At 46.8% G+C, this 23,598-nt stretch overlaps 1 protein-coding gene across 1 annotated transcript in view; it reads left to right on the top strand.

Moving 5' to 3' along the window:
- The window catches only part of Nuak1 (NUAK family kinase 1), a 66,736-nt gene extending 49,873 nt beyond the window's left edge, over nucleotides 1–16,863 (top strand). The window contains exons 5-7 of the mRNA XM_028776977.1: nucleotides 7,478–7,597; nucleotides 9,968–10,100; nucleotides 12,440–16,863. Of these exons, the coding sequence (XP_028632810.1) occupies nucleotides 7,478–7,597; nucleotides 9,968–10,100; nucleotides 12,440–13,593 (1,407 nt within the window). The 3' untranslated portion in view covers nucleotides 13,594–16,863. The remainder of the gene's footprint in view (nucleotides 1–7,477; nucleotides 7,598–9,967; nucleotides 10,101–12,439) is intronic.
- The last annotated feature ends 6,735 nt before the right edge of the window (nucleotides 16,864–23,598 follow it).

The raw sequence follows: 23,598 nt of genomic DNA, 5'->3' as shown, positions 1-23,598 counted from the left end.
CCCGGAAGAGGGCCAGGCGCCCGGGTCACCTGACCTCCACTTGGAGGGCTGGGAATCTGCTGAGCTCTCAGCGCTCAGGGAAGAGGAACAGAGAGGAGATGTTCTGCAGCCTGTGTGACAATGGAGGCATGGCTGCTGTGCGGAAGAGAGCCGCTTTGAATGGCAGTGACAAGATGAGATAGAAATCTTGGCAGCTTAGCGAGGCAAAGCCCGGGATCATGGCTTTGGAGTGTGAGAACTTCGTAGTCTTGCGTTAACTAGTTCATTTACCCATTGTATGTGCACGTGCGTGTATATGGGACTATTTATATCACAGCATACTCGTGCTGCCTGTGCTTGTTCTTCTATCCTTCCAGGAGCTGAATATCTACTAGAGACCATATTTCTTTGATCATAAAATACTTAACCAAGTTTTGAATGCTATGTCTTTAGTCCTGTGCCGGGTGTTGGGGTATTTAATGCTGAGTCAGATGGTCAGGCCTCTCTTGTCTCGGAGCTCTGCGTCTTTTAACTAGTCATTTAACTAGTGGTGATAATGAACCATCAAATGTTAAGGAGGAAAAGATGAGATGTGTGTCCTCCTCCCCTGCAGTGGACTTGGGGTTTCCTCTGCGGCTGAGACCAGAAAACAAAGGAATGTGTGATCCACTTGTCCAGTGAAGGAGGTTGGTCAGGGTGGGGATGGGGTCTCTCAGTGCCGTTCAGTGAGGTTGGTCTGGGAAGGCTCCTTTACGCTGCCCTGAACTCCTCAAATCTACAGAGTTTTCTCTGCCTTCCAGACCTTGGAGCGCAGGGTTCCCTCTGCCCGAATGCCCTGTCCACTCTCCCTTGTCTGTCTGTCCTTTAGGGGTCTTCCTCCAGAGAGTTTTCCTTATCCCTTGGCAGGCCAGATGCCCCTGTGCCATCTGGGCATGCTAAACAGGAAGGGGTGGGTCTGTCTAGCCAGATGGAGCTGAAAGCCTTTGAGGGGGAAGTGGTGACAGGCAGCCTTCTGAAGGCTGGGGAAGGATCTGATGGGTAGCATCCGATGATGAGCTCCCAGATGGGCTGAAACCAAAGGACCAAAGCACATTAGCTGAACTCCTGCTGGAAGCTGGAGCCCTGGACCAGGCCTCCATGTGTCATCTCCTTTAGTCTTTAGAGTATCCTCACCAGGGTGGGACCAAGTGCCTCATTTTCTTCAGACAAGGCGATTCCTCATCAGCAATGAGGCTACCTACAAACCTCTTCCCACTCCACTGTAAACTATTCTTTACTGCCAACCCCACGATTTGCCCTCTGTCTGAGGGAAGGCCATCGATGGCTTTCATATTCTCTTATCTTGCGTGCTGTTGACTTGCTAACAGCTGTCCCTGGGAGAGAATCTCCAAGTGCTAATAGTGGCCAGTGCCCAGCTGAGCTGTGGGCGGAGCAGCCATACAGGACGCCAGAGACGTGTGTGCAGCTAAGTGGAGCTGGCTGTGCATTAGCATCCTTTGCAAGGTAGCCCTCGCCATGCCCTCTATAAGAGTTTCCCAGATTGCTCCCGGTTGGTGATTACTAGTCTCAAGAAATAATTCTTCTAAAGATGAAAGCCAGTCGACTCCCTATGGTTCATTGTTCCACTTGCTGCCTTCCTTTCGACTGTACAGGATGGTGGCTGTCCTGGGTAAAGCCACAGTAATTAACTCCAAGGCCGGAAAGGAGCAATGGAGTGTGTCTTCCTGCATGGAATTACTATCTTCCTGTAGTCACAGAATGTCCATTTCCTGTGAACAATAACTCTCCTTGACATGTAGTTTAACAGCTAGGGTGGCTCTGAGCAGGCTCCTTGGGCAAGACAGGTGCCTCAGTTTCTTCATCTGCCAAGAGGGAATAATATAATTAATAATCATAATTGTAATCATAATACCTTTCTCCAAGGGCTGTTGTGAGACTGGCTGCAAAGGTTTATGTGGGGCTCCTAGGCAGTGCCTGGCTCACAGCTGCGGTGCTGTGATCAATACAGTTCTTGCCCAATGAGTTTGATTCTCACAACATCTGTCAGTGCTGCTGTGGATCTGTTTCCTAGCAACGGAGACTCATAGATGTAGGGGTGTCACAGTTCTGTTACTGAAGACATGCTACATGCTAGACCTTGGATTTGCACTTGCCATGTGCCTGTTAATTTGGTTTCTCAACAGCTCTTCCTAGTGGACTACGGTGTCACTGTCAGCCACGTTCTACAGAAAAGTCTCAGGCTCAAGAGGGCTGTAGTACAAGCGAAACCAATGGGGCTCTGGTTGTAATGGAGCTATCCGCTCAGCAGGCCTGGGCGCGGCCTGAGACTCTGCTTTCTAAGATGCTCAGAGATGCTGATGATACTGGCTCAAGGACCAGGCAGGAGTAAGGCTGGACTGACTAGCATGCCTCAGAACTGGAAAGAGATGGAGCCGGGATTGGAACTAGCATATAGAAGTTCTACCCACCTTGGTTTTTCTCCTTCCTGTGATGCTGCCACTCACACTGGACATGCCCCTTTCATACCTAGGTCAAGATTACTTCTCTTGGCTCTGAGGTTGGCTTTCCCTTCTGAGATGGCCTCTAGGTGTTAATGGAGATGTCTGAGATTCACAGTCTCCAGTCCTTTTAGCATCTTTATAGATGAGAGTTCTGAGACCATTTTGTAGGTAGACAGGTTGAGAGGCTTGGTGGTACCCACCAATTATTACTGAGTATTGACAAAGTCAAAGTTCAGCCCCTATTCTTAGGACTCCTAAGCCTCTGATCTTTGAGTGTAGGGCACATCCTCTTAGACACTGCCAGGGGTGGGCAGACGTTCCTAACTATCCCTGTTGTAAGCCTCCTTTGGTAGCAGTTAAAGTCAACAAACTGGTACCTCCTTTTGCATCACATGTGCTTCTTATTCATAGTGACCTTGGGGTTAGTTCTTTTTCGATGATGCCAAAATATGCATAATGTAACTCAAAGCCTACTGTACTTGGGTGTCTAGCACAGAGGCGGGAAGTACCTTTGGTATTGTAGCACCATCCCTGCGCCCAGCTACAGAGCCTCAGCCTACTCTGCACCTGACTCTCCATGCCCATTAGGTCCTGGCTCCTTGCTTCTCTTTCTCCCAGGCCCTGACCGTCACTACTGTTCTCCTTTCTATGATTTGTCTACTCTAGGGACCGTATATAAATAGACTCAGACAATGAGTGTCTTTTTTTTGTGCCTGGCTTGTTTCACACTGCCCTCGTCTCCAGGGTTCGCCTGTGTCAAAGTAGGGTTAATCTCACTGACATGTGAGTAACTCTCCCCCACCCCTCAAATTTATCTTCCTTACTCTGATCTTCACTTAGCAGGGCACACTTCTAAAGGGGATGGGTAGTTACACAGACAGTCCAAGTTAAACTTGAGAGATTTACCTTCTCTGATGCCTTTCAGAGCAGAGGCTGAGCTACAGGATAAAGAGTGTGAGTCAGAGAGTGGTTCTGATCTAGTATGGGACAGGGCAACAGTTCAGCACCTGCACCACCACTACCAAACAGACAACCCCAACCTCCCCAAAACACAGCGAAGCCTCTTTCTCCAAAGTGTAACAGTGTGTCAGCAGGAGCTACTACTCTAAAGGGCCCGGGGAGGGGCTTAAGTGTGTCTTCTGAGATGCTATGAGGTGGTGCTGATGATTCAGGCTGGGGGAGCAGATTAGACGTAGGGCTACACTGACTGGCATGCCTCCGTTAGAATTCGGTAAGAAGTGGAGTCGATGGATGGACAGAATTACAGAGATGGGCAGCTGGGGAGCCTCCGGTGTATCTTGTCGAATTTCCTTGGATCCTTAGCTCCCCGAGCCTTCAGCAGCCCCCTTTCCCGCCAGTCAGGTCTCTTCTCCGTGGAGATCACTTCTGGTGCTTGTATTTAGTTTGGGTCCCTTTGTGGACTGGGATTTACTTAGAAAGGAAGCCGTAAGTAATGGCATTTGGTGGAAAACTAGTACCCGGAACCACGGAAAAGCTCACGAGCAAAACAATGCAAACCAGATAGCCGCATTACTTTTTGTTTGTTTGTTTGATGTTGGTTGCTGCCCCAGGCTGTGAGCCCAAGGCCAGTTGGTTCTCTCTGGTAAATGTGGAGATGCTTTAATTAGACTAGACGCATGTGGCTTGCCACCTCCTGACTCAGGTCAAAGAAGAGAACTTCTTCATTTTGTGATTCAAACTAATTCACTTGCAAAGCTGGCTCCTTGACCTTCTGTTCTCTACTGACAGTCCCTGGCATTAGAAGATGCGCTTTCTCCTGCATCATGAAATCAGTTACTTATCGGTGTTTAAAGGCAAATGTGCCATTATTGTTGTGTATATGCTTTGTGTGTGCTTTATGAATTGAATTAGAACACCGCAGGGGTAAAGGAGATTTTCACCCCCATTTTACAGATAAGAGAACTGAGGCTTCTGAGTGTATTCATACCGCCAGTGTCTCCCCACTTAGCAGTAGTCCATTCAGACCCTGTGGTGTCTCCCCATTTAGCAATAGTTGACATAAGCTCCATGTGGCATTAAAAAATCCTAGAGCCGAGCTCAGTGTCTGAGAACGCTGTGTGTGTGTTGATTAATATTGCTTTTCCGTTCAAGTGCCAAGAACACGGCCTAATCTGGATTTCTATTAATCTTGTGTCCGCAGCAGTGACAGTTTTACAGGGAGGCTGATAAGCATCAGTCTGGGAGGATGGGAGTGGGGTGAAACATAAACACACTTCTCTAGACTGCCTGCAGAGCAAGCAGAGATGCCCAGCCTGGGGCTAGGGGCGCAGGGGGAAGTGGGGAGAGCTCCTGGGGCAGTCACTTGAAAGCTCCAGCACACCCCAAAGGTATTGGCATTGCTGGGTGTATTCTCAGGGCTGCACCCATAGCCAGAGGGAGGCTGAAGCCTCAGGACTCCTTGGAATCTCCAGAGCTGAACTGGTCCGTTCTTTTGATTGACAGGATGTACTTTGTAAAAGCTTCCCACCAACTTCCTGCAAGGCAGTCTGGGGCCTTGATAAGCAAGTGGAATTCAGAGCCCTTAAGTGCAACCTGAGCCCCAGGAATGCCTTTTCTGAGGGTGGTTGTGCATAGCTCCTTTGAATGACGTTCCTTTTTTTTTTTTTTAAACAAAAATAGGCTTATTTCAAGGGCTTCATTCAAAGCAGCTCTGTGGCATTCAGCCCCAGAGGATCCCCAGCCATGTGGCTAGCCCCAGCTCCTGCTAACACTCAAGTGGAAATCAGGCTAGAGATGGTTGGAGCACACAGGAGCTTCACCTTACCAGGCTGGCTGAGACTGATGAAATCCACAGACCCTCCCAGGGCAGTGTGTATCTAAGGCTAGGACTGTAAGTGGTACACACGCACACGCACACGCACACACACATGGCTGCCCAGTGCTCACATTTCTTCAGATAAGTAACTCTGACTCCCTAAATCTGTTTTCTTGTTTGGTAAGTGGAATTCTTAAAACATTGTGGTAAAATTGCCATAACATAAAATTGATCGTTTTGAGCAATAAGATTTAAATCTATTTTTAATTAGGTATCCTTATGATATTGGGCATTATATATATATATATATAAATACAGGGTTTTTTGGGATAGAATTGGCTTAGAGAATTCAACAAACAGTGCTGGATAATTGGGAGTTTTGATAATGAAAATTGGGATTACTATTATTTTATATAGCTATTAATTCCTTATACTTTTCAAAATATAATACCCGATTCAGTGACAAGTTTATTTCTTAGCCAGGGGCAGCTGCTAAAGAGAGGAAGGTACAAAAATGTTAGAGCAGACACAGGGGACTCAGAGTCTGGTAGAGAAGGCAGACATAGCATGCTTAGTATGTACAGATATGTCTATGTTTATATGTGTGCATGTACTGTATACATGCAGGTGTAACCGCATTGCTGGAAAGGACATGACACAAAGCCCTTTGCATAGAGGGCAATATGGAAGTGAGGTTACATCAGATATTTATACAGGATGTGCAAGCTGGGGGCTGGGGTTTGTGTGCTCCACCTTACCTCAGTTGACGGTTTTCTTTTTATTATAATACACCTGCGAGACAGGACAGGTAGAGATCCTGGCTTTCTGTTTTTTGGGAGACTGTCATGGCCGTCTCCATGATCTCCGTGTCACACAGCGGGAGAGTTTAGGCTGAAATGTAATGCGTCAATATTTGGTGCTCTGTGTGTTTCATGTTGAGTCACATGCACATAAAATGAAGAAAAGATGGCAGTGTCGGTGGGTGGTGGCTGTGGTGGTGGTGGCATAAGTTAGGATTCTCCACGGTGTGACACGCATGCTACTGTGAGTGTAGTGACATGAGTAGTTTCTTACTGGTTGCCTTTAGTCAGGACTGGTGACACACCTGTGGTCCCAGCAGGCCCAGAAGCTGAAGCAGGAGAGTCACCAGATCCTGTCCCACCTGGCCTACAGAGTTACATCAAGGCCTTCCTGAGAAACTGAAATCCTGTCTCCAGTTAATAATACTGCAGGAGCTAAGGCCCCATGTTTAGTCCCTACTGCTATAAGAAAGGGAAGGCAAGGGTTAGAGATGTGGCTCAGTGGCAGAGCCCTTGACTGATATGCCTGATAGGCTCAGTCTTCAAGATAGTAAACCAAAACGATTCAAAATTCCACTTCCTCTTACCTGAGATTTCACACTCCTAGTTACTCACCATGAACCAAAATAACACATGAACATTCTAGAAGCAATGTGTATGTTTTAGATTGTGTGCCATTCTGAGTGCTGTGACATAGTCTTGCACCATCTGTCCTGGTGAGAAGTGAGTCATCGGTTTGTCCAGGGTATCTGCATTGTATATGCTACCCACCCAACCGTTACTTACTAATTGTCCCATTTATAAAATGTAGTACCTTTGTTCAGGTGTTCAGTTGACCTTATTTTACTTAATCCTGCCACAAAGTGCAGGAACAAGGATACTGCCTGATCATTTTATTGCAATAAGTTACATTGTTATAATTGTTCAGTTTTGTTATTATTTATTATTGCTAATCTCTTACTGTTTTGATTTGTAAATTATCCTAGACATGCATGTTTAGAAAAGAAACCGTCGCAGACATAGAGGATAATACTCTTGAAAGTTTTAAGCATCCCTTTGTGACTTTGGAACACAATCCATAGATAAGTTCTCTGCACTTCAGTGCTTGTTAGAAACACCAAGTGGTGGTTTTCATGGAAGCAGTTGTTATTGGATGTTTTGGTTTACATGTGAAATGGCCCCTAAAGACTCATGAGTCCCCAGTTGGTGGTTTTGTGTGAGGAGGAAGTGGGTCATTAAGGACTTTGGTGTTTTCTACTTTAGCCATACCATTATTGGATGCTCTTGAATGCAGTGGGAGGCTCTTGTTTGGTGCAGACTTTGGACTAGACACAGTGGTGGCCCTGGGCAGTTTGAATCAGTTTGCAGATGCTAGCGACTTGTCTCTAACAGGTTTTGGTGGGTCTCGCTTCTCTTTACAGATCGCTGACTTTGGGCTTTCCAACCTGTACCAGAAGGACAAGTTCTTGCAAACATTTTGTGGGAGCCCACTGTATGCATCGCCCGAGATTGTCAACGGCAGGCCTTATCGAGGGCCAGAGGTGGGCAGACTGCTGGCATAGCAGATCAGAGAGCTGGAGGGATAGGGAGGAGGGAGGCAAGAACTAGATCTTGGGACATTCTTAAAACCCCCAAAGGCCAAACAAAGGGAACTTTGACTTATAGGAACATTAATATAGAGACCTGGAAGAAGATGTGCAAAACCTTAGAGAAGCCTTAGAGATAAAGATAGATTCATTCCTCCCTCCCTCTCTCCCTCCCTCCCTCCCTCCCTCCCTCCCTCCTTCCCTCCTTCCCTCCCTCCCTCCTTCTCTCCCTCCCTTCCTTCCTTCCTTCCTTCCTTCCTTCCTTCCTTCCTTCCTTCCTTTCTTCATTCTTTCCTTTTAGATTTTTCAAAAGTGACATTTTTAAAGAAATAATTGAGGCCATCTGAAAATAACTGAGACCAAGTTAGTAAAGGGCAAGCTATGCATACTATATTACACACACGCACACGCACACGCACATGCACGCACACACACACACACACACACGCATGCACACTGGCCTTTTGACAGTTCCTAGTTATTTAGTGGTACCTTTCAAGTTTGTTGATAACATAGGATTGTAATGACCACACAACATCCTGTTTTTATGCATGTACTATTATATTTTTAATAATTTCCCTGGCTCTAGACACTTAATTTTCCCCTACTATATGAAGATAAACAGAATAAATATAAATGAAACCTTTATCCATGTATATCTCTTTTGCCCATATTTGGGCTAGTGTTTATATTTAAGAAAATAAATTTTTATGGCATCTTCTCTTTTATGAGAAATGTATTCCTTTACATGCCTTAGAGAGCTTTCATGGCCACTATAAGATATACATCTGTCCTAGTTCATTTTATAAGGCAATTTATGTAAATACATTGTATTTATGATGAACACCACAGCTGGAAGCAGCCTGGGGGAGAAAGGGTTTATTTGAGCTTACAGCTTACAGTCAGTCTACTGAGGGGGACTCAGGACAGGGTCTCAAGGCAGAAACTGGAAGACAGGAACTGAAGCAGAGACTATGGAGGAACATTGTTTACTGAATTGCTCTGGAAGGCTTGGACTCTGGAAGGCTTGGGCTCACTTAGCCTGAGTCCTTATATAACCCAGGACCACATGGCAAAGCTTGGCACCATTGCCAGTGGTCAAACCCTCCCATGTCACTTTAACCAGGAACATGCCCACAGAGTGGTCTATAGGCCAATCTGATGGAGACTTTTCTCACCTGAAGTTCCCTCTTTCCATGTGACCCTATCTTGTGTCAAATTGACAAAACAGCAACAACAACAACACCCTGTACAGCATCTGTATAACTATGAGTTAGGAATTGCTCTCTTATAAGAACCTCCCTTTCAGGGGCTCATCCACCCCTTCTCCTTTGAATAGCAACTGCTTGGTGGATAGAAATGTTTCTTCCAAATATTTATCCATCTGAGACTGTTTTGATGGCAGGGCTGGGATAAAGGGAGGGGTGCCCAGAATCACTAACAATTACAGTAAAGAGAAGACCTTCAAAAAAATATAAGGGATGAGCTTAGAGATCAACTTGGACAAATGTTAAAATCTGCCCTATACATTTATTGTCAAATGCCCTTCGGTCTTTGGTGGTTAGTGTCATGGTTAGTGTCTGGGGTTGCACGCTGGCATTTAGGCCTGCTCGGTAAACATGCTTTATTTGGCCTTGTTCATCTCCATTTTTAAAAAACTGAGCAAACGTCTAGTAGCTGAGAGATTCCACACACAAGTCATATTTCTGACTTCTCTGTAAAAGCCAAAGCCTCGGGTAGCATTGGTCCAGCACTTGTACTACACAGTGATACAAGCCGTGAAGAAATTGCCTGCCTAAGATAGGCAAAGTCTACAGTTTGTCTCTGTCCCCGACTTTCCTCATTTACATCCTAAGATCTTTCAGTCTTTGTCTTTGTGTTTCTTATCAGCCCAGCTCTGGTAGGATTTGACTTTGGAATCCCTGAGCCTTCTGAGGAGGGGAGGGGAGGGGAGGAGCTGGTTCTTGTGTTAGCCATGAGGGATCCTGCATCCCAGCCTTATCTCCATTTCCGGGAAAGGGCTTTTCTGGAGAAGAGACTTATTCCCCCAACTTCTATTCTCATTTTTCAAATTGAGCTGGAAGTAATCTAAACTCTACCTGCCTCGTGGACTCATTATGAGGACCAGGGCAGTAAGCACTTCAGAGTGCTCTGAAACAGGGTGGACTTGCATTGTCCTTTGTCAGGCTGTGGTGGGGATCTGCCTTCTGGGTTCAGGATCCTGGGAGTGTTCTGGGTAGATACTTACACACAGCAATGCCAGTGGTCTGGAGAGCATCTGGGGTCTGTATACTATCTCCTATGTGTCTTGTGTCTCTGCTGCAGGTGGACAGCTGGGCCCTGGGCGTCTTGCTTTACACTCTCATTTATGGAACAATGCCCTTCGATGGCTTTGATCACAAAAATCTCATCCGGCAGATCAGCAGTGGAGAGTACCGGGAGCCCACACAACCCTCAGGTGCGTGTCTGATGGAGGTTGGGGGTTGGTGGGAGAGTGCTTGGTTTTCCTGAGCCAGCTCACACTCTCTCTAGATTTATAAGGCATCACTCACTGCTCCCCACTCTTCTCTCGTATCAGTTCTTGGAAAAGCTGGCCTTTTAGGTGAGATGTTTTCCAGGACAGCCAAAAGCACTTCTTGCTTTTATATTCTGTATAAAATGTGGCAGTTCTCTGCTATAAATTCAAGCTCTGAAAAGGCTTTCTATTTCTCAAAGTCCCTCAAACCTCAAACTCAGTGGCCAATGGCACTTTTACTCATGATTGAATGAAGTTTATGTGCCATGTATTTTCTCCTTGAGGGCTCATCAAGGTCTTCTTACATTGAGGGACAGCACATAGAACTTTTGACTGGTGTGGGGGCCGTTTAAATGGCAGATTTCCAGCAGGAATAACACAAGTGAACAGACTAGGGCTGCTTATTTCCAGCCTGACAGCTCAGCCAGAGAACCAGCCATGTCTGCTTTAGAGGACTTTAGTGTGCCATGCACACAGGATACCTACAAAAGAGCTGAGGGGATTGACTGGGGCTTGCAAACAAGTTTAGGTAAACCTGACAGTGTAGAAGGATGAGGACTCACATGGGTGGGTAGATGGTAGACAGATGATAGGTAGATGATAGGTAGTTATAGATAGATGATAGATGATCAATAGGTAATAGATAGCTATAGATAGATGATAGATAGATAGATAGATAGATAGATAGATGATAGATAGATAGATAGATAGATAGATAGATAGATGATAGATTGCTGGTGGCCTTTTACTCACTAACTGGTGTCAGTAAAATTCCTGGCACATTGTATGAGTTCAGGAAATTCTTACTGATTATCCTGTCCCTTCTCAGGAGTGATCGCTCTGTCCCCATCGCTGGGCTCTGCCAGCTCTTATCAGCCTTCCTAAGTGGTTGAGGGGAGGAGGCAGCCTCCCAGGGCTTCCTCAGCATCCTTGGAGCCTTTCCCCCAGCTCACTCTTGGGCTCTCTCTCTCTCGCTCTCTCTCGCTCTCTCTGTCTCTCTCTCTCTATCTCCTCCCTCTCTCTCTCTCTCTCTCTCTCTCTCTCTCTCTCTCTCCCTCTCCCTCTCCCTCTCCCTCTCCCTCTCCCTGTCCCTGTCCCTGTCCCTGTCCCTGTCTCTGTCTCTGTCTCTGTCTCTGTCTCTGTCTCTGTCTCTGTCTCTGTCTGTCTCTATCTCTTATCATAGGCTGTGGCCACCTGGAAGGCAGATAAAGATCAGTTCTCAGTTTGCTGGATACCAATAGGGCTTATGTCAGACAGCCTAAGGAGGCGAGCTCACTGGGCATGGCTCTTGCTGGGCGTGGCTCTAGGATCCTGGCTAAGACCTTGAGAGTGGGGCCAGCCATAGCTATGGCAGTTTTCCCTGCCCAGGTGTGTCGGGTAAGAGCCACACCTGACACAGGTGAGTGTCTCTGTCTCTCTTGCTCTGACTCTAGCACCTTTGCCAGGGGACTGACTGTGTGTTTATGTGGACCTACCTTTGGAAGGCTACCAATGAACACCTGCTTTTTGTTTTGATAAGAATGCTATTGGCCAAAGCAGTAGTGAGACTTAGTTTGAATTCTTTCTCTATTACCTGGGCTTCTGTACTTGATACAGATCTGGGATGGAGGTCAGTGGTTCCAGGATATCTCTTTATTTGTGGCCACAGCCTCTGATAGGATAGAGATAGAGATAGATAGATAGATAGATAGATAGATAGATAGATAGATAGAGCAGATCATGGGGAGACAGCCCAGATGATCAATGCTTGCCTCGTAGTCATGAAAACATGAGTTCGAGCCTAAGAACGCACCCGAAACACCTGGCATGGTAATAACATTTATGATCCCACAGCTGCTGTGTTACAAATGGATGGAGCCCAGGGCTTTGCTGGCCAGCCAGCCAGACCTACTCAGTGAGGCCTTGCCAATGGAAGACCCTCTCTTAAAAGAAAAGGGTTGAGCGGGGCTTGAGGAAGGATTCCTGAAGTTATTCTGTGGCATCCATGTACACACAGATATATGTGTTTGCTGGTACACATGTACATCTGTGTGTATGTGGAAGGAAAGCAAACCAGGATGGGGGAGCTCTGTGGTTTGTGGTTCTGAGCCTTGGTTAGGTTTTTCCTGTACAGTCTAAAGACTTTGGCTTTCTGCTTGAGCATGAAGCTGGAACACTCCAAATGCATTCTTTGCCTTTCTTTCTTTTTGCCCGAAGTGAGCACATCTCTAGCCATTTGTGGAAAGTCACCTCACCAAAAGCTCCCACAAAGAGCCTGACTCCCTTTATCTCTCACTCCTTAGATGCTCGGGGTCTCATCCGGTGGATGCTGATGGTGAATCCTGATCGCAGGGCCACCATCGAGGACATCGCCAACCATTGGTGGGTAAACTGGGGCTATAAGAACAGCGTCTGTGACTGTGATGCCCTTCCTGACTCTGAGTCTCCACTCTTGGCGAGGATCATTGATTGGCATCACCGTTCCACGGGGCTACAGGCTGAGGCTGAAGCCAAGATGAAGGGACTGGCCAAACCCGGGGCCTCTGAGGTGGTGCTGGAACGGCAGCGGTCACTGAAGAAGTCCAAGAAAGAGAACGACTTTCCCCAGTCTGGCCAGGACGCCGTACCTGAAAGCCCATCCAAGCTGAGTTCCAAGAGGCCCAAGGGCATCCTGAAGAAGAGGAGCAACAGTGAGCACCGCTCCCATAGCACTGGCTTTATCGAAGGCATTGTGAGCCCTGCCTTACCATCCCCTTTCAAAATGGAGCAAGATTTGTGCCGGACTGCCATCCCCCTCCCCAGCTCCCCTGAGGCAGATATGTCAGGGACGCTCAGCCTCAAACAGTCTGCCACGATGCCCAAGAAAGGCATCTTGAAAAAGACCCAGCAGAGAGAGTCTGGTTACTATTCATCCCCAGAGCGCAGCGAGTCTTCAGAGCTGTTGGACAGTGATCACGTGGTCATCAGTGGTGGCCTCTCTTCCCCTCCCCCAGACCCAGTCAGGGGAACTTCCCACAGCCTGTCTTGCCGGAGGAAGGGCATCTTGAAACACAGCAGCAGGTACTCGGATGGTGCCACAGACCCCGCCCTCGCCGGCTCTGAAATACCCACACTGGAATCCTTGTCACCTCCCGGTGTCCCATCTGATGGCATCTCTCGGAGCTACAGTCGCCCGTCCAGTGTCATCAGCGATGACAGTGTCCTGTCCAGCGACTCCTTCGACTTGTTAGATCTTCAGGAGAACCGGCCAGCCCGCCAGCGCATCCGCAGCTGCGTCTCTGCTGAAAACTTCCTCCAGCTTCAGGACTTTGAGACACCACACAACCGGCCCCGGCCCCAGTACCCGAAGCGGTACCGGAACCGGCTGGCAGACAGTAGCTTCTCCCTCCTCACTGACATGGACGATGTGACTCAGGTGTATAAGAAAGCGCTGGAGATCTGCAGCAAGCTCAACTAGCCCTTCAGGGCACAGAGGATGGGATGGGTGGGTGGGGGAGTCCAAGGGAGGAGAACAGAACTCAGCCTGCAGGCTGGTTACCTCTATGCTGGTTGGTCACGGCAACAGACTGGGAAAGTACTAATAACATCTGGCCTGGCTGGTTTTTACAGCCTTGAGTCAGCACCTAAAAGGGATGGAAACCATTCTTTACCAGTTCTGCCAGCTGCCAGTCAGAATGTGGGTCCTAACTGGCATTCCCAGATGACATCTCACAGGGAAGGTGGTGTTGGCCAGCATGAAACGGGAAGGGGCATTATGAGGGAAAGGGGGTGTTTTCCTAGAAGTCATCTAGATGTTTCTGGAAGAGGGGGAGAAAGACTGAGACCATCTGCTTTGGATGAGTATGTTAGCAAGCCCAGTCTGACTACATAGGGGCTAGCAAGATTTCAGCAACCTGAGTGTGAATTGGTGATCGATTGGTAATGTCTGTACTGTGACCTGATTTTAGCACACCAGGGAGCATTGAGTGAGTACCAATAACTGCCTGCCGGGGAATCAGGAGCAGAGGCAACAGCATGCCTGCCATGGCTAAGCCCCTGGAGTTAGATTAAAGCACCCTGTTTAAAAGACAAACGGTTAACTCTTTCATGGCACAGCATGACATGTGTTAATTTGCTCCTGGACCTTGAGTAGAAGACAGAGCTTGCTTAGAGAGAGAATGTGTTGAACTCTGTTACGGAAATAGTCCAGTGGGGGTAACTTTTTGGTTTCCTGGGATCTGCCTCTTCTTTCTCCTCTTTCGTGTCTTGTTCTTCTTCAGTGGGACCTTCTGAAGGTGAGCAGGAAGACACTTGGCAGTGTGAGAGGCCAGGGCTTTGTGTATAACGGGGCACAGAGCTGCCGTGGTCTTTGCACAGTTGAATGGACGGTGAGGCACGCCAGCAAGGGGCGACTTATCACTTTCTTAAATGTCTCAGTATTAACTGGAACCCTGCCTCTTGGCTTCTCACTTGCACAGGGACGTGATGCTACTCAGAGTCTCCAAAGCACTACTGGCTCAGCCATAGGCCCCACTCGCCCACAGGTGTGGACCCTTAACTGTAGATGAGTTGCTTCTGGGGAGCTAGTGTGTAGGTAAAATATGTGGCTGAAGAAAAGTCCAGTTTGACAGAAAGCTCTTGTCTCCTCAGGCCTAAGTATTCTGTCTCGTGGTTTTGATCTTCCTCATTTTGGGAGAGAAAACAGGTTCCATCCATCATCCATCCATCCATCATCCATCCATCCATCCATCATCCATCCATCCACCCACAGAATAAGATGTTGAAACAGCAGAGTGTTGCATTTAGGCTTAGGGACGCTTCCTCGGGAGCCATCCAGATGGCTCTGGAGGAGGCAGAAAGGAGGTGTGTGTGTGGGTGACAGGATGCTTAAAAATGTTCCAGCTAGTCATCTAATCTCTGAACACTAAGATTACAGGTGATGTCATCTCCACGGAGGGGACCCTGGGCACACTGAGGGGTTGAAATAGTCTTTCTGGGCTGACCATGGGATCTACTGGCTTAGTCAAATTAGAATCCTTCTTTTAAGGTGCCTGCCTTCTGAGAGCCTCTCAGACGGGTGGGGGAGGATGCATCCTGGGGAAAATACAAGATATGTCACAGCACTGAGGACAGTTGTCAGGGAGATGTTGCTCTATGAGGCGAGTCTGCATCTCCTTGTTTGGACCTGAGCTGAGCAGGATGTGGTGGGAAGCTGCTTTGATTCCTTTCCTTCAGTTTCACCTCCTACCTGAACTCTGGAGGGGGCTAAAAGGGAGAAAAATCTATAGGTAGAGAATTGGCTTTGGAGTTTAGGCGGTGCAAAGAGGACAGCAACCTCGGAATCCTCCCTCTCCTTGCCTCCTTTTGTCAGCAGGCAGCTGGTCTCAGGTATACCAGCCAATACTGGTTGATGGGAGTTTCCCCAATTCGCCAGTTGATTGTGTCTGTTTAGTATTCCCACCGTTGAGATGACTCCATTAGGAAAACCTCTCTCCTTCTCGGTCACCATGGTCACCAGTGTGTGCTCTTTTGGCGGAATTCTCAAAGACAAGGGATTGGGGAAGGAAAACCAAATGTTTCACACCCAGAACAGGGGCCCTGGTATGTCTTCCGTTCCAGGGCTGACACTGAGTCCAGTCCAGGTCTGCCTTGATCTGGAGGTCTCAGGCACCTGCTGTGGCTCCAAGAGCTGCTTCCCGTACATGGAGGCTGGAGATGAGGCTGGAGATGTGGCTGAGTGGTTTTCCAAGCCCCTGCTTGGTTCTGACAGCTGCTTCTAGCTGGGATGCTGACTGTCCCTGCAGGAAATGAGTTAGACTAGAGAGCAAAGCCCTGAAAGAGCAATTTTCTAATGGAGCCCTGTCATCCCTGTCAGCTGATCCCCAGCCAAAGAAGGTATGCTTGACTTATTTCTGCAGAGTCACCAGAGGGCAGAGTGGGAGAGTCGCCTGCCGGGAGCGCTCCTGGTCCTCTGCTTCTAGGGCCCTTCCATTCTTGTTCTTCGTTTACACATCTGCCAAAGGGGGTGGAATTGTACTTCGTTTTGCAGGTTAATTTCAAGGCACAATCAGTTTTTAAGAAAGTGCTTCAAGACCCTAGGCAACATGACAATTCTCAGTCCCTCTGAGTTTGAGTCTCTCTCTGTTACTGGTGCTCTTTACCAAAGGAGCGCGTTGCAGGGTGAAATTCAGGCATGTTTTGTCCAGGCCTGCTGTCTTGAGTACAAATGTGAATGACAGACTGACTGCTTGTTGCCAAACTGGAAATGTTTTGTAGGGATTTACTGGCATGGTATCATTCCTAGGAAGAAGAAGGAGGAGGAGGACATAAAAAGGAAAAAGAAAAAAAAAAGAAAGAAAAAGGGACAGGAGAGTGAGAGAAACTTGACTGCACATTTTTTTTTTATTAAATCCATGTTGTGACTTTTATTTAATTTCTATATTTTTTTGGTAATAAAAAGTTGACTTTTTAATTTGAATTTGTCTTTTTTATTTATTGGTCTGAAAGGCATTTCAAAGGTATTATGATAATATATTGGTGTAATTTAATTGGTGCAGCATGCCTTATGGACTCCAGTCAAAATTGGTTTTACTTATTTGATTGGTTTGAGAACAGCCTACAGGGAGAGGAAGAGAAAAAGCTGGCTAATTACCCAAAGTGTTCATTTTTTCATTGGAAACTGAATTTTTGTCATTTTTTGTTTCTGTTTTTATTTTAAATTAAATAAATTGCGATGAACTGAACCAGGGCCTTGTTTCGTTCATTGTTTTTCCTTAGTCAAGTGAGTAACACGGTAGGTACTGGTGCCAGACTCCCCCCCAACCTCCGCCACTGGTCTAAGTGGCCCCGGGTACGACGGGTTTCACTGCATTGGAACTGAAGCCTACAAGTGGGATCTCAGATAACTGGGCTGGCTTTCCTGTGTCTGCTTGCATTAGTGTTTGTGTTTGAGTGTGTGAGTGAGTGTGTGTCTTTGTGTCTGTGTGAGTGTGTATATGAGTGAGTGTGTGTGTGTGTTTGAGTGAGTGTGTGTGAATGTGTGTGTATGTGTGAAGATCAAAGGACCACCTCGGCTGCTGTTAAGCAGCGTCTCTCACTGGCCTGGGAGTTGTCAGGTGGCTGAAGCTGAGTGGCCACTGAGCTGCAGGGCTCTGCACTTCACAGATGGCATGAGATCCCGTCAAGGAAAGTGACTTTGCAGAGCAACTGCTGTTGCAGCTTTTCTGATGCTCTGGAGAATACGGGTGTGGCTGTCACTTTTATATCCCCCTCCCTGATTGTGCAGCCCACCTTGAGAGGCCACAGGCTCCAAATCCACATTTTAGCCATAGTTTTCTAAAGGAGACTGATGACCAGGTTTCTTCCATCTGGGATGGAGATGTCACCAAGGGCTGACAGCCAGGCTACCTCCTCTGTGCTTCAGCTTTCCAAAGAAAACCTTCCTGTACCTCAGTTTCACACAAACTGCTAATGTGGTTGCTCAGGGCCAACATCAATGGCTTCTGTTTTCTAATGGGAAGGCCACTGCCCTGCCTATGGCATCTGGTGATTCCTGTCTTGTCAGGGTGTCTTCCATGAGCAAATGCCACCCCTGTGTCCTACCTGACAGCTCTTGGAAAGAGAGATGAATAATTGGGCAAACTGAGGAGTTCCTGGGTCCTGGCCATAATATCAAATGACAGGAAGCCCACTTGATATAGAACACTAGGGAGCCCAAGAGCAGTGTTGGATCCATATTAGAAAAGTCTGACTTTGCAGAGAAATAGGAACTCATTCTCATTTCTGACCAGGAAGAACCTCAGGTAGAGCACCATCACACTTGGCAAACAGAACAATTTATACTCACCTACTTGTGTTTACAAACATGCAATAAAAACAAACAAACAAACAACCACAAACAGAATGCGCAGTTAAGTTTGAGCTCTAGACAAATACCAGGATAATTTTTAGTGTGTGCTCCATGATAACCATGGCCCCATATTTGGGCCATGTTTATAACTTTCAAAACATATCACCTGAAATTCAAGATTAGCTGCATTTAACTGTATTAGCATCCTGCATTGTATTGGATGGGCCCTCACTGGCTAAACTGGGGGTTGAGTATCATGGGGGATGAATGGATGCTTCTAGCCTATAAGATTGAGAATGTACTGTCGCCTCTTGTCTTCCTTACTCTTCTATTGCTGTGAGGAGACACCATGACCAAGGCAGCTTATAGAAGGAAGCATTTAGCTGAGTTGAGGGCTTGCTTACAGTTTCAGACAGTGGCTCTGTCATCATCATGGTAGGAGGTACGGCGACAGGAAGGCAGGCATGGAAGTAGAGCAGTAGCTGAGAGCTCACACCTGACCTCAAAGTTGCAAGTTGAGCTCAAGACACTGACACACACATCCCCACAGCAAGGCCATGCATCCTAATCCTTCCCAAACAGTTCTACAAACTGGGGACCATTGATTCAAGCCTATGAGCCTACGGGGGGTCATTCTCATCCGAACTGCTACACCTCTCAAATCAGGTTACCATGGAGAAATTTCAATTCCAGTCTGGACATAATAATTGTTCATGAGTCAAACTGCTACCACTTTTTGGGCCTCAGTTTTGTTCAAAGTCTAATGGCTTGCTCTCCCCCTCCCCTCCTCCTTTCCTCATGTCCCTCCCCTCCCCTTTCCCCTCCAGTGTGTGCTCGTAGACACAAGTTGCTTGTATAGACAAACATGCTTGCATGGTTATGTGGAAGCCAGAGGATTGTCTTGGATGTCATGCTTGAAACATCACCCTCCTTAGACAAAGGTCTCTTGCTGGCCTGAGGCTCTCTGGTTAGAGTAAGCTGCTGACCAGTGAGCCCCAGGGACCCGTCTGTCTGCACCTCCCCAGTTCTGGGATTACAAACATGTCATCAACATCTGGCCTTTTTTCCACCATGGATTCGGGACCTTGGACTGAGGTCCCCTGTTTGCAGGATAAGCATCATACCAACCGAGCCATCTCCCTGGTCTCCAGTGGCTTTATTGGTAGCATTCTTGCAGAGCTCTGACAGCTGTAAAGAAAGAGTGAGATAAACTCTTATGAAGTTACACTGAGTATGAAACTCCGTGGGAAAACAACAGACCCTTCTTGATGGAGTAATATCCATTGGCTTTTATCCATCTCTTCTTCATTTAACATACATATTTTTAGTTACACTGGAGATATTTTAGCAGTACCTAGGGCATGATAAGTATGAAGGATGGGAATGCAGACCACTGCTTCATGAGTTCATGGTTAGTAATCACTTTACTATATACACACCAGCCCTCCAGGGAGTTTTAAAATAGGACATTCTCAGGGAGCATTTGCCCTGATGATTCCTGCTTCTTGCTGCAGTCCTCGACTCCATTAATAAATGGCAGACTTTGCAGAGGAAGAGACTAAGTTGAAATTGACTTAGAAGTGGGACCTTTTGGAACTATGTGAATCTGTACTCATATAGAAGGAATGGCATGCACATGACCGAGGCTGGAACAGAAGTGACACAAATAGGCTATTGAGGAAATGCAGGGTGGCCTCAGTGAAATGTCAAACTCTCCTAAGTTTACATAGACACTTGCAGAAGACAAAACTAAGGGAACTAGCCATTGGAAGTATGAGCATTCATATTTATTTCAGACAGAAGATAGTAGATGATGCAAAGGCCCTGGGGTCATCAAAAACAACAAAGCATCAATTTCTGGCCCATTGGCTTAGGGCAACCGTGGGCCAGGGAGTGTACTGTTTGTTTAAACATGTGTGTCCATATTCTAACAAGGACTGGCTGTGACCATTTATGACTTTGTATTTCCTTAATTACAAATGACTGCGTCCTTCAACAGGTGGTCCCCAGGCATGCCACATGCTATGGTGTGCAATTTAAAATGAGAATATTGTTTTGCTACAGAAATTGACTGCCACTTATTGAAATGCATGGAAGAGAAGTTTTTAATTCACGGGATCATGAAACACTCTGAGTCTGGGAATGGACTGGCTGTAATTCTACCTCTGAACACTGTGGTCTACACACTCAGATTTTCCTGGTACTAGACCTGCCCCCATGCCAGCGTAGCTGTCTGGTTCCAACAGAAACTGATGCAAGAAGTTAGCAGTTATTTTTGTTTTACAATTCCAACAATTACTTTCTTCTTGATGAAAAAGCACGCTGCCCATGTATATTAGCCTTCCACAGCGGTGGCCCAATCCCTGGCAGGACAATTTAAGAGGGGAATTGTGTGTTTTAGCTTAGAGTTCCAGTCAGTCATAGTGGAAAGGATGTTGACCCCTGGCAGACAGGAAGCAGAGAGAAGAGGAAGGGACCAGGGACTGGGGATAATCTTCAAAGGCATGCCTCTCATTGACCTAGTTCTCTATAGGCCCAGTTACTCAAATAGTGCTGCTACCAGCTGGGGACTAGTAATTCAACACAAGCCTGGGGGAGGGGCAACTCATATCAAAAATACATCAGCACCTCTTTCAAACTAGGACTATTCATTGTATCTTGACCAACTAGTTCCTTGGTTCATTCTCTGCATGTTTTTGTTTCTGAGTTAGTCTGGATAAGCTATGGTACCCCAAAGTAACAAGCAACCCATGACATGTCAGTGGCTCAATACAATTGGATCTCCCTCTCTGGCCAGCAGAGGTTGGGTAGTTGTTCTTCTATGCTATCTCCAAGCTAAGATTCTTGTATCCTCTGGCTTTGACATCTAAGAGCTCTTTATTCCTGACTATATAGATGAGGGAGAGAGCAGAGGTGGTCATCAGTAAATACCAGGCCTGGATACGGTAGACATGTTTGAGCCTACCTCCCATTAGTTAGAACTCAATCACCTGACCCCAGCATGCCATCATGGATAGTCTCTGAGTAACTAGTAGTTTAAAAAGAGAGTAAAATGGGTCAGGTGAATTCCTGGCAACATTTCCATTACAACTCATTTCTGCTTCCTATGAGGAGCCCCCAGGAAGGAAAAGAAAAAAAATATGGCTAATACTAACCAAGAAATTACAAAGTAGTCTGTGTTCTCATCGTCCATGCCTGTCATCTTTCAATGCATCTCATGTTCCCTTATCTCCATTATCATAGAGGAAGAAACTGTTTGGGGGTAAAAAAAAAACAATGACTTGCCTAACTCACCCAACTGTGAAACTCTAAAGCTGGTTTCACACGTGGGCCTGGCTGCCTAGCTTGTGAGCTTATGTTGTGTGGTCTGTTGATCACTTACAACAATCCTTCTGAAACTCAGACTCCTTACCACCTTACACACACACACACACACACACACACACACACACGCACACACACGCACACACACAGAGTTAGATCCTTGCAGAAACCCAGTGACATGTCATCAGGAAGGAAGGCACAGGCCAAAGTCAATATATTGTTCAATGTGAAGAAAAGAACAACCCTGGCCTGTTCCCCACTGGTGTCAAGTTCTAGAACATCCAGCCTCAACATACAGGAAGCATAGGATGATTCAGATGCCCTAACTCTTCTTGTGTGGGATTGGATAGAGGGATTCACCGTTGTCTTTGCTGAATTCCTCAGAACTCCAGACTGGGGCCAGGAGGTCTTTGGTGGCCAGGTGCAATCCGCAGCTGTCCACACTTGCAGATAGACAGGGTTCCATGTGCTGTTTCCTGTGGTGCTGGCCCTCAGGAGGTCCCTCGTGTCTTTCTAGAGGCCCCAGAGTTTACAACAAGCTGCCTGGAATCATGGAGAAACCGATTATGTCTGAGTGTGCTTCACAGACCTGCCTGGAGTCATGTAGAAACCCACGATGCCTGAGTGTGCTTCACAGACCTGCCTGGAGTCAGGTGCTGCAAAAGTAACTTCTGTCAAGTGGACATCAGGGCAGAGTAATGTCTTCAAAGCCCTGGGGTGGAGTTGGAGTCAGTACAGACATTCTCTCGTCAGGTCTTACTGTCAGATGAAACTGAGCCTAGAGGACACTGCAGTTTAGAGGCAACAAAAGAAAGGGGGCTTCAAAAAATAGCTACTCCAAGAATGTTCTGCACATTGGAATTTGTGAATCACTGAAGCTGAAAACCATCTGATTCAGCAATGCCTAGGGCATTCCAGAAGCTTCGGCCATCCATCTTTGGAGCTGAGACAAAGCATGTGTGTGAAGCTGGAAGCCAGATGCAGACCTCAGAGCAAGCCAGCTGGTTTGTTCCAAAGAGGTTCTGGTTGTGGGTTCAATCTCTGTGAAGTACAGAGGGCCCCTGGAAGTGGGCCCAGCCTGAACTGGCTTCTCACACACACGATGATGATGAAGTAAGGACGTGGGACATGAACTCCTTTTCTAGAAAAACAACCAATAAGCACATGCTCAGGCACTTTGGGTATCAGACAGGTGGATCATGACACTCACAAGGCTAAGTTGGCTCTGCACAGAAGAGAAGATTCCAGAGTGAACAGACCAAAGAGCCAAATCATCTTCTGAGGGTCCAGCAGTTACACATCACTGGGGTTCCACCTGAAGTCTTCTTGGCCTTTAACTTTCCATTCTGGCTGATTTCCCAAGATCCTTGCTTCGTACTCTTTGCCAACCACAATGTTCACAGTCAACACCGAGATCCTCCACACTGTGTCTCTTCCCACCCCCGTCCTGCTAAACCACTTCTGCCTTTTCTCAGCTCTGGACTTTTGTCTTGCTTGGATGCCATCTCTATGTGATTTCCTCAGCATGAACCTCGAAGGAACAACCTGTGTCCTCTGGTGGCATTGGACACATTGTCTGACCCAGTGACTCATTTGAGAATTATCCTTTCAAACTCAAAGAAGTCATGGCATGTGATTCAGCGTAGATGCCCATGCAGACGTAAGAGTCAGGTATCAGCAAGTCTACTGTCTGTGACTTTAATCTTTTTGTAACCTGTATGGACTCCATTTCCTCATGAGCAAAGAGAGGGGCTTCACTGAAACAGGAATGTTTAAATTATGTTCTCCTAACATGAGTCAAGAAAAAAACCTTTGAAGAGAACAGTAGCATTTACCAATTTCTGTGGTGAAAAACCTTCCCATCAGAGACAATTTTAATGTTAACACCAAACAGGTGCAAAAGTTTCTGGAAATCTAAAAATGGGCCAGTGCATTTAAACCTCCTCTGCTATTGTGTTGGTTTCTACAAATGCCAGGCATATGGATTTGGGGTACAGTACTGTTGTAGAGTACTTGTCTAGCCATGTAGGGAGACTTGGGTCTAACTCTTAGCACCCCCAAAATATAAAGTTACTTTTCCGAGTGATGCGGACACACAGAAAAATAGCCACACCGTGTTTTTCAGGTTTTCACAACCTAGATGTACTTGATACATTTCATAGCATTCTGTTGGCTCTGGCATCAGAAATGCTCTTGATAGGGAACACATCTTGCCCCGCCCTGCTAGCATAAACGAACAGTCATGTGCTGTTATGGGTGCAGAAGGTGTAGCAGCACACAGTGGCCAAGCCAGTTCTAAAACCTTTGGTA

The sequence above is a fragment of the Grammomys surdaster genome, unplaced genomic scaffold, assembly GCF_004785775.1.
Source record: "Grammomys surdaster isolate TR1022 unplaced genomic scaffold, NIH_TR_1.0 275, whole genome shotgun sequence".
NCBI classification, from domain to species: domain Eukaryota; kingdom Metazoa; phylum Chordata; class Mammalia; order Rodentia; family Muridae; genus Grammomys; species Grammomys surdaster.
The sequence above is the reverse complement of the archived record's forward strand: the minus strand, read 5'-3'. Positions and strand labels throughout refer to the sequence as shown.